Source organism: Podarcis vaucheri, assembly GCF_965113315.1.
Source record: "Podarcis vaucheri genome assembly, chromosome: 7".
NCBI lineage: Eukaryota > Metazoa > Chordata > Lepidosauria > Squamata > Lacertidae > Podarcis > Podarcis vaucheri.
In genome coordinates, this window is record NC_138765.1 from 91651354 (window position 1) to 91667088 (window position 15735).

Here is a 15735-nt window from a genome sequence, read left to right on the forward strand (position 1 = left end):
AACTGTAGCTTTTTAAGGGTTCCGGTAGATGCTTATTTCCCCTACAGAACTACAATTTGCAGAGTTCCCAGGGTTGACTGTTAAACCACTCAGTGTTTAATGTTTAAAATTCCAAAAATGCTCTATGAAAGCTAAGCCGTTATTAATTATGGAGTTTACTGGTGACACTTGCTCCCCACATGAGATGGGGGAGCCCAAGTCTGGCATATCCACAAGACTACAGATCAGTCCTGCAGAGGGGAACAGTAAGAATATGAGGGAGACAACAGGGCTTGGGATCAAGAATAATCTCCAATGTAGACTGAAGGACAGATTTACCACATAAAATTGCATGGAAAAGTCAAATTTTCTGACTATACCTGCGGATAAAGGGTGGTAAATAAATTCAATAACAACAACAACAATCATAATAATATTTCCCAGCAATTTTTTTAAAGTCCTGAGAGGAAGGAGAGACAGAGAAATGTTCTGTAAAAATAAGGAAGACACTATGCCCATTCCAGACTAACCAGCTGGTGTGGAAGCACCAGAATAGAAGAGTTGAAGGGTTCCTAGCACTGGAATGGTTGCAGGAATGGACTGTAATTCGGAACTGAATAATATGTGCCAACTAATTCAGGGCTGTATCTTCATGTTATGCCACTGATCAGGGCCTCCACTGTAGCAGAGTTACATGGGAATTCTCAAAGTACCTACATCTCAGAACTGAGGGGCTACATGCCCAACAGGAAGCCAAGCTTGAGCGTGAGTGAAACTGTAGATGTGTCAGTAACATGATGCTTTCAGCTGGGCAGGATCTCTGCAGATCTTCTCCACTGGTGCCACACAAGCCCCTCCTTCTACAGCAGAACTATAAAAGAGAACCGTATTCAGGGGTCTTTACACAGCACAACCATGTGGCACCTGCTTCTCGTCATTCTGCTCTGTGGAGGTCCTGCTGGTAAGCACTGGGGAAGGGGCAGGTGGAGGGTGGGGCTTCCTTTCCCCCATGGCCATTAGGAACTTCAAATAGAATGTTGGAAGATTCAGGACAGATAAAATAAGTAACTTATTCACGCACCACACTGGTAGTCACACGGGAGGCAGTGATCACCACTAACTTAGTGGCTTTAAAGGAGGACTAGGCCAGTGTTTTTCAACACTAGTGTGCCGCGAGATGTTGCCTGGTGTGCCGTGGGAAAAATTAAAAAATCCGAAAGATATTTTTTTTTAAGAAAAAGTCAAATTTTCGATTGGGGCGCCGTCCCCGGAGGGAGGCGGGCGAGTCGGGCGGCGAGAGGCGGGGCGGCGGCGGCGAGGAGAGGCCGCCCAGCGGGGGCTCTCGCCGTCTGTCTGCCTGGCTGCCTGCGAGCTCGGCGGGCAGCGCCTCCGTCCGCAGCGCCCGCCTCGCGGCTCTCATTCCCTGCCCCTGCCAAAGCTCACCCAGCCAAGCCGCGCTCTCCTTCCTGCCTCGCTTTGCTGCCTCCTCCCCCCCCCCACCCCAAAGCTTGGAGGTTCCCCGGCGCCGGCCCGCAGGTTTGACCCCCTTCTCACACCTGTTCACGCTCCTTGCACGGAATGGGGCGGATGGGGAGGAACGGGGCTCGCCGCTGCCTCCGCTCGCCCTCCCCCCCTCCGCCGGCGGTCCCGCGATTCTTGGCTTTTTGGCGGTTGGCACAGGTTGCGCACTGAATAAAGTATTTTATAATTTTTCATATTTCTGTTTACTTACTATTTCATAATAAAGTAATTATAAAATACTTTCTTTGTGTTTATTTGATTCCTATTAAAGAGAATTACTTTATATATAGTTAATATAGGCACAGAGTTAATTTTTAAAACATTTTCTAATGGTGGTGTGCCTCGAGATTTTTTTCATGAAACAAGTGTGCCTTTGCCCAAAAAAGGTTGGGAAACACTGGACTAGGCAAATTCATGGGGGATATCAATGGCTACTAGTCATGCTTGGTGTGCACTACCTCCATTGGTTTGCATAGTGTTCTTTAATTTTTTATCATTTATTCATGTCAATTTATTAATGTCACTTAAATTTAAAAGATCCATGGGGTCACAAAGAGTCGGACACGACTAAACGACTAAACAACAACAATTTTTTAAAAATCTAAGTGAATTACTTCCAATAGTATAAAATATGCAAAAATTAGCAATAAAACAGTATATATAATAAATTTATCAAAATATAGGTTAAAAAAAACCCCAGTTAAAAATAAAAGGACCCAAAATAAGCAGACAGCAAGAGTAGATGATAACAATCTTTAATTTAGGAGGGCAAACAAATACTCTGGTATTACTGGTCAGTATAGATAACTGGGGACGCAGGTGGCGCTGTGGGTTAAACCACAGAGCCTAGGACTTGCCGATCAGAAGGTTGGCAGTTTGAATCCCCGCGATGGGGTGAGCTCCCATTGCCAACCTAGCAGTTCGAAAACACATCAAAGTGCAAGTAGATAAATAGGTACCGCTCCGGTGGGAAGGTAAACAGCGTTTCCGTGCGCTGCTCTGGTTCGCCAGAAGCGGCTTAGTCCTGCTGGCCACATATATATATATGGTTTTATTTTCATGTATACAGTCTGTGGACAAATGCTGGCTCCTTCAGCCTGAAGCTAGATGAGCACTACACCCCATAGTCGCCTTTAACTGGACTTAACTGTCCAGGGGTCTTTTACCTTTACCTGAGCATTGGATGGAAGGATTTACAGAATTAATAACTCAGCAGATTTGCTTCCCCATCAGGTTTCCAGGGAAGCCCCAGGTCCAGCACAGAGCAAGACATGTCTCCATCTTTCCAGTTTCCCAAATCAGCCCAGCTCTCACATACACAACCCTCTCATGGCCTATTATTCTCCATCCTAGGATGATGTATCATCCAGTCAGGTGAGGTGGGGAAAGGGCTCCTTGTTTGTTTCTAAGGCAATAGCGCTCACCCTTTAAGATGCAGATGACAGGTGTATTCTAACCTCACAGGTTTGGAAAGGATCACGTGTGTCATCCAGATTCCAGACTGCCCTCCACACCACTTCCCACCAAACCTATATAACAATATTATTCTGCCCACATGCTGCTGCTGCTCACAAGGGCCTGTCCTTCTCTGCCCTTTTCCAGTGCTGGCTGGCAAGATTTCCATTGAGGATGGATGTGCCAAAGGTCCTACATATTGGTGCAAGAACCTCATGACGGCCATCCAGTGTGGTGCCTGGGAACACTGCATGCAGGCTGGATGGAACAGTGCCACCCAAGTGAGTAGCTGCTGTTCTCTCTCTCTTTCTCCCTCCTCTGACTTGACTTCGGTGCAGGAAGTTAAAACTTGGGGGTGGGGTTAGTTGGGGACAACTGCACTGTCTCTGTCTTTGGCATATTGGGTTGCTGTGTCAAGAAGCCCAGTGGTCGCCTGCCCACTTTCTGCCGGTGACCCAGGGTTTTGTGACAGCTGCATTTTCAGGTTGCCCTCATTTCCTTAATTTTTCCTCCAGGAAGACACTTGTGCAGACTGCAAAGAGATTGTTACCATCCTTGTTCGCATGGCCAAGGAGTCAACCTTTAAGGTAACCCAGGTAGCTGGAATGTGTGGAATTAGTGCTGCTGCTGCCCACAAGGTTGTTCTCTCTCTTTTTTTGCAGCAGCATTTAGTCTGTACCTTTTGTTGACATTTAACCCAGAATTCCCTTCATACCATGGAGAATCCTGTAAATAAAAATAACCCATTATGCATCTGCAGTCTAAAACATGTGGGTTTCAGGCTGAAACCCTACATACTCATTTATTTACCTGGGAGTAAGTGTCACTAAATTCAGTGCTTCTTACTTATGAGTGAACATGTGTAGGGTGGTGCTGTTAAAGAGGACAGACCAGCAAGAAGAGAGCCATTACACTCAGGTCTTGCTTGTGACGTCTGGTTGGCTACTATGCAAAGGGGCTGTTAGACTAGAAAGGGCTCCCTTGGGGGTCTTCTGATGTTCTTAGCTAAGCTGATTGTATGAATAGTCCCAGGAGAGGCAGGCATTGTGAGAGACAGCTGGACAGAGATCTCAGTCTTGCCCAGATAGCTCCCAGACACCAGAACTTAGAAACATCCAATGAAGCTAAGTGTTGGATGAAATAAAGTTCTTCACACAACACACAGTTAAATTATGGAACTTGCTCCCACAGGAGGCAGTGATGGCCACCAACTTGAATGGCTTTAAAAGAAGAGAACATAAGCATAGCTGTCAACATTTCCCTTTTTTAAAGGGAAATTCCCTTATTCCAAATAGGATTCCTCACAAAAAAAGGGAAAAGTTGACAGCTATGAACAGAAGGCTGGACTAGGTAGACCATTGGCCTGATGCAGCAGGCTTTTCCTATGTGTGGGGTAACCAGCCTCATATCACAAACATGCATGTCTATTTAATATAGGAAGAGGTTAATACCATAGTGTAAGCTATACTGCCAGGCTTAGCTATGTCCACTTCCCACCACCTTGGGAGGAACTTTGTTCTTCACTCTACTTGATTGCTTCCGCTCACCCGCATGAGCCACTCTTGAATTCCTATAGGAAGTTTCACCACTTGGCAAAGTTTTACTCCCTGTATAACTATTTCTGAAGCACATGACTCTCACCTAAGGAGAATTTGTAAGTAAACCATTTTTTAAACTTACGAAACATGGTCTTTTTCCTATGCTGGGGAAACAAGGAAAAGAAACATTTTGAGGGGACATTTTGGAACTCATGTGGAGGGGCACATTTTAAAGGTGTTACAGCCTATATTTCCACACTTTACTTTGCTGCATGTTTAAAGTATCTGCTGGGGTTCTCTCCCCAAAAAGTACTTCCCCTAAACTTGGATCTTGGCACCCAGAAATTTTCCTATGTTCTCCCCTCTACTCTCTAAACATTGCTGTTCCCACACAGAAGGCCATCCAGAACTACTTGAAACACGAATGTGCGGCTTTTTCACTTCAGACCTTAATCCCAAGATGCCAGGAGCTTGTGGATACCTACTATTCTCTATTCATCACCGCCTTAGAAGGACAGATTGTAAGTGGCCCTTTCCCCCCACACATCAATGGCATTTCTCCACAACAAACAACACAGTGGCTGTTGTGTGGAGGGAGGGAAAGCAGAGGCTGCTCTGTCACGAGGTAGTTGCTTTTGGATGCCCTGAAAGGGCAGCCAGGCAGCTGACAGGCTCATCTGGTCCATTCCACTGGGAAGTTCTTGCACATTACAATGGGGCTTGTGCAGGAAAACTTCCCCAGGGCCTGTGCTGCAAGGACCACCTCTTCATACCTTCCAGCATTCCTCAGATTAAAATAGGAACATTTCTCACTCCCCCCCCCACAAATGACCTCCCCATTTTTGTGTCCCCCCCTGCAAATCAAATTTCTATCAGAAAATTTGTTTTACGAAAAGAAGCACACACACCAATAAATGTATTTAAAAATAAATAATAAATATATTTTAGAAAGAGGCAAGATTAGATGTGGATGCTGGAATCATTTTTTTAAAAACCTCAAGGCTTCTTTTCACACTGCTCATCTCCCCCTTTCTTCCTGCCCAGGGCAGCCCTGTGCTCTGGGGGGGGGGTGTTCCCCTCACAGGTGGCAGCCTCTCTTCCTCACCTGCAGTCCAGCAGCTGCTACAAGCTGCCCAAGGGGGGAATCTGGCAGCGGTAGCCATGGAGAGGCAACAGGATGCTCCTTTGCGGCAGCCAGTGGGAGAAATAGGGACATTCCAGGTTCAAATCAGAAGCTGGGGTGGCTTTCGTAATTCTGGGACTGTCCCTGGAAAATCAGGCCACTTGGTGGGCATGCCTCTGCCTTGCCTGCCTGTCAGAGTAGGGCAACTGGAGGTGGAGTATTCCTTTCTCATGCCTTATCCCTTCTGCCCTTCAGCAACCCGATGCTGTATGTGCAAAGTTTGGCCTCTGCCAGTCTGACCCACTGGAGAGCAAGGACATCTTTGATCTGCTGGTTCAAAAGATGGCAGAACAGATCCAGCTCCTGCAAGGCAAAGCTTTTATTATGCCCAACAACAAGACCCAGGTAAGGAGAGCCTCTTCTGATGACATGGACTCCAGTCCAGTGAAAGAAAATTGTATAAACCCCTAAGCCAGCCTTCCACAACATGGTAACCTCCATATGTTTGACAGTACAACCCACAAACATCTGGAGGGCATTGGGTCAGAGAAGGCTGATCTAAGCAGTTGTCTAGGAAAGCATATTGCATCCTACTTCATTCTACTTTCCCATTATAATGGTTTCAAAAGAGAGCCAGTATGTTCTAGTGGCTAGAGAGTGTCAGACTAGGACCTGGAAAACCAGGGCAAAAATCCCTATTCAGCCATGACATGGTGGTGCACAAGAGCATATATAGAGCCACTTTGAAACCATTATAAGGCAACAAATACCACTAAAAATATGCTAAGCACCCAGTTACAGCTGCACTGCAGTAGGCAACGCAGGAGGGCAGAGATAGAAAGGAAGAGGAATGAGGTAAGGGTAGGGGAGAATGGGCAGAGAAAGAGTCCAGTGGGTAGGTCGGCAGGAGAATCAAGAGACCTAGGTAAAGGGACCCCTGACTGTTAGGTCCAGTCGTGGCCGACTCTGGGGTTGCAGCGCTCATCTTGCTTTATTGGCCGAGGGAGCCGGCGTACAGCTTCCGGGTCATGTGGCCAGCATGACCAAGCCGCTTCTGGCGAACCAGAGCAGCGCATGGAAACGTCGTTTACCTTCCTGCCAGAGTGGTACCTATTTATCTACTTGCACTTTGACGTGCTTTCGAACTGCTAGGTTGGCAGGAGCTGGGATCAAGCAACGGAGCTCACCCTGTTGCGGAGATTCGAACCGCTGACCTTCTGATCGGCAAGCCCTAGGCTTTTATGGTACATAAATGGCAAAGCTGGGGGGCGGGGAGTGCACCCCTCAGGTGGGTGCAATGAAGTAGCCGAAGCTGGAACATTTATGCTCCAGTAACAACAGGGCGTTAATCTTCCCAAAATGAGATCTGCTCTGTTGCACCTTTGATTAATTTCTGTGCCTACCTGCTACACGACTTATTCCTATTTCTTTTCCCAGGATAATCCCAAGGAGGAGCTGCTCTTCCCTTGGCCCTGGCGTTATGTTTTGCCTCAGTGTTGGCTGTGCAAGAACCTTGTAGGCCGGATTGAATCCAGCCTCCCCAAGGTATCGTATTCTCCTTTCTTTGTGCCTTAATTCAGCCTTCTCCAACACGATGCCCATTAGTCCCAGACAGAAGAGTCCTATCATACTGCGTCTGATGGATATTTTGGTCTGAAACATCTGAAGAAGGCTGCTTTACACATCCAAACTCTGGTCCAGAATGCAACCTCACAAGACTCTAAATTGTTCTTTTATTTATTTATTTATCAAATGTTTCTGGACCTCAGCATTAAGCTTGTGAAAGTGTCTGCAACCAAAGCTCAGGAAGCTAAAAGTTTAACTGATAGAAAAGGTGGAGTAGAAGCTCCTGGGATGAGTGGACTGGGCAGGTCTTTGTCTTTTCAACTTTCAGCTTCTTCTCCCAGGAAACCAAGCACTGCTCACAGCTGATATTAAGTATATGGCAAAATCTATGTCAGAAAAAACCCACATCTCTGATTTGCTTAAATTTGCAGTTCTTAGCTGAGAGAGCGTGTCACAATTTGATATGATGAACAGCTGTGAAACCAACTGAATGCCAAAAATTGTCTAAATTGGGGGGACCCTTTGAGCTTGAGGCCACTGGCCCCCCACAACCCTAACTGGCCCTATGAATAAAACCCTGTGATGATTCTTGGCATCTTCCTCATTTCCACCTTCATGTGTCCTAAACTGCAAGGCAGGCGGCAGCTTTCAATTCAGACGCAGGGCAGGCCACTAACTTCACCCAAAGTCCTTTGTCTTCTTCCTTAGGAAGCTATTGGCAAATCCATGGCCCAGCTCTGCCGCTTTGCACCAGGAGCCGCTGCTGGGATGTGCCAGTGCTTGATGGAGAAATATACTGTGACCATTGTAGACGCGGTTCTGGGCAAGTTGGGGCCAAACCTGATCTGCGGGATGATGCTCATGTGTGCCACAGAAGAAAACTGCGGCCCAGGTACAGACAACCTAAAACCTTGGTGGGCTAGGTGATGCTTTGGTGCTTTGGGATCTTGTGGTAATCTGTGATGTTTGTCACTCTGAGAAATTTCTGGACAGTTTCCATCATTTTGGCTGGTTCTGTGTGTAGCAGCTTGCCATCCAGAACAAGAAGCAGCCTGGCCACATACTCACCTCTGCTCCTCCACAGGCCACATCAGGCTAAGTCAAGGGGTCAGAAAATCAGGACCAGGGGCCAAATGTGTGGCCCTCAAAACTCTCTCTAGGCCACACCTCTCACTGGCCCTGCTTCACACCAAGGCCTGGATTAAGCTAAACCAGCAGAAGCCAGAATTTAAGATTCTGCCTGGTCTTCACTGAACCTCCATCCTGATCAGTTTGTGTGATGTTTGCACATCTTCCCATTAACCATTGCATTATTCCACACTTTTCAAGGCATTACCATGTCACTTACCCAATTGCAAAAAGTCTGTATTTTTTTCTCTCCCAAGTAGACTTGTACTAGGATGATAGTTTTTATTCACTTTAATACTGACAAACTAGATTTTCCCCATATGCCCTTGAATCCCTCCCCCCAATAGTGACAGCCTGGAGACGCCCTAGCAATGGAATGACAATTGGTATGCAAGCCCAGCTATTCTCTACAATGGGCAAACCGGCTTTGCATACGATTCTGGGAACAACAAAGAGTTTTTAGAAAGCAGAGGCTGGCTCTGTCCACACTCCTGTTTCCTGTGCATTCTCTGCATTCCCAGTACTGGGTTTTTAATTCGTGTTCGCAGTATCTTATCCAAAATGCAGGAGTAACCTGTACTTTGCCAGTTTGATGCATTACTTCTCAAATCAGCTGCACACTTCAGAGTCCTAATTCGTCTCTAGCCAAGGTGTGACCCCCTATGCAAACAGTAAAGACATCCTCTCCCTGTTTACATCTTCTGTGTACAGAAACAGGAGGCCCTGCTGATGTGGACAGCTGGAGGAGGGGGAGAGCTGTGAAACATGGGGGGGGGGACTTTGCTACCCTTTAAGGTGGTAATGTGGACACCCATTCATTTTCACTAACTGCTGCCTCCTGCTGCAGATGGCAAAAATGAGCAAGCTCCCTGCAGGTAGGCATGCACCAAAGTTGGGGTGCACTTGGCTGCAGCGCACTTCACTAATTTTCCCCAGAAGGTGCTGGAAGAGGAGGTTGTGGAGGGTGGGGGTCCGCCAGTTTGAACAAGCATTTGATTGGGTGGCATGCTTGTCTGTCAGTCCAGCTGTGCAAACAGCATCCTTTGACACTTTGCCTGTATTCTCCCACTGTTTGACAGATGCAGAGGCTTACCTAGGGGTTGGCTGGGTTGGCCCTTGCCAATGGTGCACGCCCAGGGAGGCGGCCGAGAGTGGCTAGGAGCCCACCCACCCATGTGCACTTCTCTGCTTCTCTGAGCGGCCAACATCTCTTTGCCAAGGGGACAAGGGATGTGGGCAGGGGCACCAATACCTCTCATTGCCAGGGGTGCAAGGTAGAGCATCATCTCCTCCCCCAGTGCAATTGCACTAATTGCACTGATTGAAGTCCTTAAGCTGTTCCTAATTTGCCTACAGCTAAGGTAAAGACATTCCCACCCCTGTCAACTCCCCTTGGTGTGTACACAAACAGAAGTGAATCAGACGCTAATGAATCCAACAGCTTTGGGTTGAATGTGGAACTTCATTGCCCTCCGAGGTGGTAATGTGATCACACCCTAGGTCACAACTTGCTATAGAAAGTTGGCTGCTTAGACTGAGATCCAACTGAAGGCAGTGGGTAGCTGGGAAAGTATAAAGCCTTCGTGTGTGCGTGCACGCACGTGCAAAACACCGCACTGCTCCACAGCCCTGCCTCTTTGTGCTTTTCCCCCTTGCAGAGACCCCTCCACTGTCACTCCCTGGCCCAGCTGACCGCTGCCAAGCCTGCCTGGCTCTCAAGACCCAGGTGAAGGCAACCCTCAAGCCCAATAGCAGCAGGGCTGAAATGGAAGCAGCTCTGTTGACAGCCTGCAGCAACACTTTTCGGAGCTGGGAAGAGGTGGGTTACCCTAAAGAGCAGAAAGCCACAGCCTTCTTCAAAGGATTGTTAAAAATATGCAAAGGCCAGTTCCCATACAAACATGGCATGAGATGAACACTGCAAGGCCTTCCTTGTCCTCCTAGCTGGAGGAAGACGCCCAGGACCCTCACCACACCCCTTTATGCCGCTGCTTCTTCCCGACTCTGATGCAGCAGGGAATGAGTGTGTGGCTTGCTCCGTGTCACAATCACAAACGGGGACCTAGGCAGTAGCTGCCTTTCTTAAGCTCTTAGTCTGGTGTCTTCCAACAGTTATTAGACTACAACTCCCATCATCCCTAACCATTGGCTATGCTGGTTGGGGATGATGATGATGAGTCTTTTTATTTATTTATTATATTTATATCCCAGCTTTCCTCCAAGGAATTCAAGGTAGAATACATAGTTCTCCTCCCCACAGTTGCCTCACAACAACCAGGTGAGGTTGGTTAGGTTATGAGTGGCTCAAGGTTACCCAGTGAGCTTCATGGCTGAGCGGGGATTTGAGCCCTGGTTTCCCAGATTCTAGACCAACACTCTAACCATTATACCACACTAGGAATTGTAGTCTAACGATATCTGGAGAGCACCTCACTGGGTTTGTCAGATGGGAGACAGAACTAAATGTGTCAGTTCAGTTAGTCTTCGGTTTCAGCAGGACATGGGGAGGCTAAGAAGTTGTGAGAGAGGTGAGTTTTGAGGGATTTGAAAGATGGTGGTCTTCCATAGATATGCTGGGAAGCAGCCCAATGCATAACAGGCAGCGAGAGAGTAAGGACAAAACCACAGCTTCCCAAAATTCTACTTGGGGACTCTTCACAATTACATCAGCCTTCCTCAACCTGATGCCCTGCAGATGGTTTGGACTACAACTCCTGTCACTGTAAACATCTAGAAGACTGAATAATTACTGCCACTTATAAAACAGCCTTACCCAACCTGGTGCCCTCTGGATTTTTTAAGACTCATCAATAGCAGCCAGAATGGCCAATTATCAGGGATAATGGGAGTTGCAGCCCAACATCTGGATACCATATTAACTAGCCCTGCCCATGAGAAAGACATGATAGGAGCAAGGAATGGGAGCAATCATAAGACTCTGTCTCAGTGTTGTTGTGGTTGTTATTATTAAACAGTGGAGAGAGGGATGATTCCTATTTTCTATTTGTACCCAACTTCACTTGTACCAGCCCATGGACAATAGATAGTGAAATAGCCAGTCCCAATACTCCACTAACACCCTCTGTGCACAGGTGGCCAAGCCAAAAAGGCCAGATGAGCAGAGGCTCAATATTTACTTCTCTTCCTCCTATTTTGTAGTGCAAAAGCTTCATTGATCAGCATGAGCCAAAGTTGTTCCTACTGCTTGCCAAGCCTTGGAGCGCCCAGAGGACATGCCAGGTATGAGGCTATCATCCTTGAGAGAACAACAACATTCAATTTCACATTGCTCACTGTTGGTGTAGCATTTTCAGATGTTATAGTTGAGGAGCACAGCATAGAGGCTTTGGAAAGCATTTTCAAAGTGTAGCAAGCTGACACTCAGCTTCTGGACACAAGCAAGACCCGTGGATCAGTCCCCAACTAAACAGCAGACGCTCTCCTGAACATAACTAAACTTTCTGGAAGTTGGTTCTTCAGTTCCCCAAGTTCAGCATACCTTGCTTACTCCTGTGTACTGTATTGACATTTGGTCATTGCCCTTCTGGCAGGTACTCTTAAGCGATGGCCAGCAGAACCAAATTCAGATATGGGAAGTTGTCAGATACTAAAGCTTAAGATGACCTGTAAAGCAATCGGTGCAAAAGAGGAAGATGAAAAGCCAAATGGGTGCTGCTAGAACATCAGGGCGATGGTCCTCTATAGCTCCTTGAAGCTATAGAGAAAGAAGAGGTGGGAGTAGGAAAACCCCTTTTCAAGCCATTCTAACCATCTCAGAATCTCCCAGAGAGGCCCCCAATTGATACTATCCCTATACTGAAATGGGAAGTTTCTAGCAACAAAGGTGAACACATCATGTCAAGTAAAGGTGCCAAGCAGCATGGACTGCTCTGCCTCTTCTCTTCATAGAATTGTAGATTTGGAAGGGACACCATCATCTGTTCTAACCCCCTGCAAGTTTTTTCCTTGCTAACAGGAACTAGGAGCCTGCGTGGCTGAGAAGCCTTTTCCAGGAACTACTGCCTGTGCCCAGGGCCCCACTTATTGGTGCTCCAGCCTGAGCACTGCTGAGGAATGCAAGGTGAGAATGGAGTGTTGGTTCTTTGGGTTTGTAATGTGCCAAAAGAAGAAATCTATCTCCAGGTGCCAGGATTTTGCCCTAATGGTCTTTGACAACAGGAAGCTTTGAGACTGGTTCACTAAGGGCTCATCTGCTTGCCCTGCTGCTTCCACCCAGGAAAACCCAGTCTTTACCACTGAATCAGAGCAAACAGCAACTACCGTATTTTTCACTCTATAACACGCACCCGACCATAACACGCACGTAGTTTTTAGAGGAGGAAAATCCGTAGGCATGCCACCCGTAGGCATTCCCTCCATAACACGCACAGACATTTCCCCTTACTTTTTAGGAGGAAAAAAGTGAGTGTTATGGTGCAAAAAATACGGTAGTTTTTCCACAGATTGACACTTGTTCCAATTCAGCGCTAAAGAGCAGGCTTTCCTGGGGAAAGTAGTGGAGCAAGTGGAAAGCCACTTGGACCCATGCTTTCTAGGCAAGGGGACAAGTGCAAGTATGGACAAGCCCTAAGAAACAAGGAAAAAACCCACTGACAAAGGCATTTGTGGGTGAAGTCTTTGGGCATATTGTAAAAATAAAATAAGTCATTCTTCTTCGCATCTGTGAGATAGATAGATGGATATAAAACTATTACTGTGTGCTTCCATGTTTTAGTGTTTTTCTGTTTACAGTGGTGCCTCGCAAGACGAAAATAATTCGTTCCGCGAGTCTTTTCGTCTTGCGATGTTTTTCGTCTTGCGAAGCACGGTCCGTCGCAACTGCGCCTCTTCAAGCGGCTTTAAGAAAAAAGCGCAAGACGTTTTCGTCTTGCGAAGCAAGTCCATAGGGAAATTCGTCTAGCGAAGCAACGCAAAACCCTTTCGTTTAGCAAGTTTTTCGTCTTGTGAGGCATTCGTCTTGCACCACTGTATTAGTAGACATGTGAAATACCCCTCCCCACACAGAAAAACAAAGCTAGCTGCAATGTTTCAAAAGTTTCCGTCTGTCAATGGCTACCAAGATAATCACTGTAGGACAACAGCTTGGAATCCCATGGAAGCCCCTCTCATTATATTGTGTGAAACTGGCACAGGAGGTCCTGGTGAAAGGGTGTAATAAGATTGGGCTTTTGCGGCACTTGCAGTCTATAAATGCAACCATTTCCCACAAGTTAATTCCACTTTGAGCTGCTAAACCAGAGCTTTCACATGCCCCCAGCACAGAAACTGCAGAGACCCTGAAGTTCCCAGGTAGCTTCTGTACCTTCATCTACTATAGAATGTCTGCATTGCCTCTTTTGGGTTTGGGTCTAATTTCTCTCTTCTCTCCCTTCTAGGCTGTGCAGCACTGCCAGGATCATGTGTGGCTGTAGCCAAAGAACGGGGAGCCAGCAGCATACAGCGAATAGGGGAGGGTTACACAGCCCTGCCCCACAAACCACTTGCTTGGATTCTTCCTGATGACTGATCATTGTGGCAGGGGATGAGGGAAACCATGAGGCTCTCATACTCTCAACTATTACAGTTATGCCTCTTCCCCCAATTTGTGTTTGATTTTATTTATAAAAATATTTATATAGCAGGGCAGCATAGAGCAAAATTTACAAGAGAAAGAAAACACTATTAAAACCATTCCAAATGATCATGAAAAAGGCAGGTGGATCTGAAAAGCTTAAACTGATGAACAGGCCTGTTGACATTTTAAAAAGTCTTCAAGAGACTCCAGGAGGCAAGGATACCCACCTAATTTCTGTTGGAAGAGTCTTCCGCAGCATGGGTCTGATGACACTAAATGCCCAACTTCTAGTTGAGACCTGCTGGGCTTCTGTAACACAGGGGACAACTAACAGTGTTCCTCTGGATGACCTCAGTGATTGAGCTGGGATATAAGGGCTCAGGCAATCCTTAAGGTATTGTGGACTCAAGGTATTCAAGGATTTGTATATTAATGCAGGAACCTTGATACTTGGCCCAGCAGATGAGCAGCCAGTGTAGATGTTTTAACAGAGGTGTTATATGTTGGCAGCCATTTGCCCCCATTGGTAGTCTAGCCATTGCATTCTACACCAGCTGGAGATTTTGGATCGAGCCTAAGGGCAGCCCCTCATGCAGTGCATTGCAATAATCCAGTCCTGAGGTCACTAATGTACATGTGAAAAGGATCTAGGAGTCTTGGTTGACCACAAACTTGACATGAGCCAGCAGTGTGACACGGCAGCTAAAAAAGCCAATGCAATTCTGGGCTGCATCAATAGGAGTATAGCATCTAGATCAAGGGAAGTAATAGTGCCACTGTATTCTGCTGTGGTCAGACCTCACCTGGAGTACTGTGTCCAGTTCTGGGCACCACAGTTCAAGAAGGACACTGACAAACTGGAACGTGTCCAGAGGAGGGCAACCAAAATGGTCCAAGGCCTGGAAATGATGCCTTATGAGGAACGGCTAAGGGAGCTGGGCATGTTTAGCCTGGAGAAGAGGAGGTTAAGGGGTGATATGATAGCCATGTTCAAATATATAAAAGGATGTCACATAGAGGAGGGAGAAAGGTTGTTTTCTGCTGCTCCAGAGAAGCGGACACGGAGCAATGGATCCAAACTACAAGAAAGAAGATTCCACCTAAGCATTAGGAAGAACTTCCTGACAGTAAGAGCTGTTCGACAGTGGAATTTGCTGCCAAGGAGTGTGGTGGAGTCTCCTACTTTGGAGGTCTTTAAGCAGAGGCATGACAACCATATGTCAGGAGTGCTCTGGTGGTGTTTCCTGCTTGGCAGGGGGTTGGACTCGATGGCCCTTGTGGTCTCTTCCAACTCTATCATTCTATGATTCTATAATGCATGGAATGCAGAGGCCAGGCTACCCCAGTTCAGAAATAGCCAAAGTTGCTCCTAGGCACAGTGGTTGCTTGGGCCTCTAATGACATGGATGTAATCCAGGAGTACCACTCCAACCCATGGACCTGCAACCCTCACCAGAACAGACACATGAACCTCCTACCCACAGAGCCTCCTTCTTCCCTGGATCCAAACTTAGTTTATTGGCCCTCATTCAGTCCACCACGGCATTCAGCATGTGCCCAGGACTTCCACAGCCTCTCCCGATAATATCTGAATGGAGAAATAGAGCTGCATGTGCTTCAGGACTCAGTATTAGTCTTACCAATAAAAGTTATATCCCACCCTTCCTCCCAAAGAAGCTCCAAAAGTCCTGCTCTCAATAGCTCTATGTAGATATTAAATAACATTGGGGACCAATGTGGAACTCTACAGCGCAAGTGCCAGGGAGCTGAACCCCTCTCCCCATACTGCTCTTGGGATTCAAGCCACACAGGTAGGAACAAAGCCACTGTAAATGGGCCTCCGATGTCCA

General features: G+C 46.9%; 1 protein-coding gene across 1 annotated transcript; it reads left to right on the top strand.

Moving 5' to 3' along the window:
- Window positions 1-799: 799 nt before the first annotated feature.
- On the top strand, window positions 800-13912 carry SFTPB (surfactant protein B). The gene is made up of 11 exons (XM_082230307.1): window positions 800-940; window positions 3103-3236; window positions 3471-3542; window positions 4889-5014; window positions 5872-6021; window positions 7054-7161; window positions 7891-8074; window positions 9969-10129; window positions 11470-11550; window positions 12287-12391; window positions 13707-13912. The coding sequence occupies exons 1-11, from the start codon at window positions 895-897 to the stop codon at window positions 13740-13742; spliced, it is 1203 nt and encodes a 400-aa protein (XP_082086433.1). The 5' UTR covers window positions 800-894; the 3' UTR covers window positions 13743-13912.
- Window positions 13913-15735: the final 1823 nt, after the last annotated feature.

Bases quoted from the DNA above. Each gene is read 5' to 3' on its own strand.
- SFTPB (XM_082230307.1), top strand. From the start codon at position 895: ATGTGGCACCTGCTTCTCGTCATTCTGCTCTGTGGAGGTCCTGCTG. The intron at 3,237-3,470 runs GTGAGTAGCTGC...TTTTTCCTCCAG, and splicing joins GATGGAACAGTGCCACCCAA to GAAGACACTTGTGCAGACTG. The intron at 6,022-7,053 runs GTAAGGAGAGCC...TTCTTTTCCCAG, and splicing joins TGCCCAACAACAAGACCCAG to GATAATCCCAAGGAGGAGCT.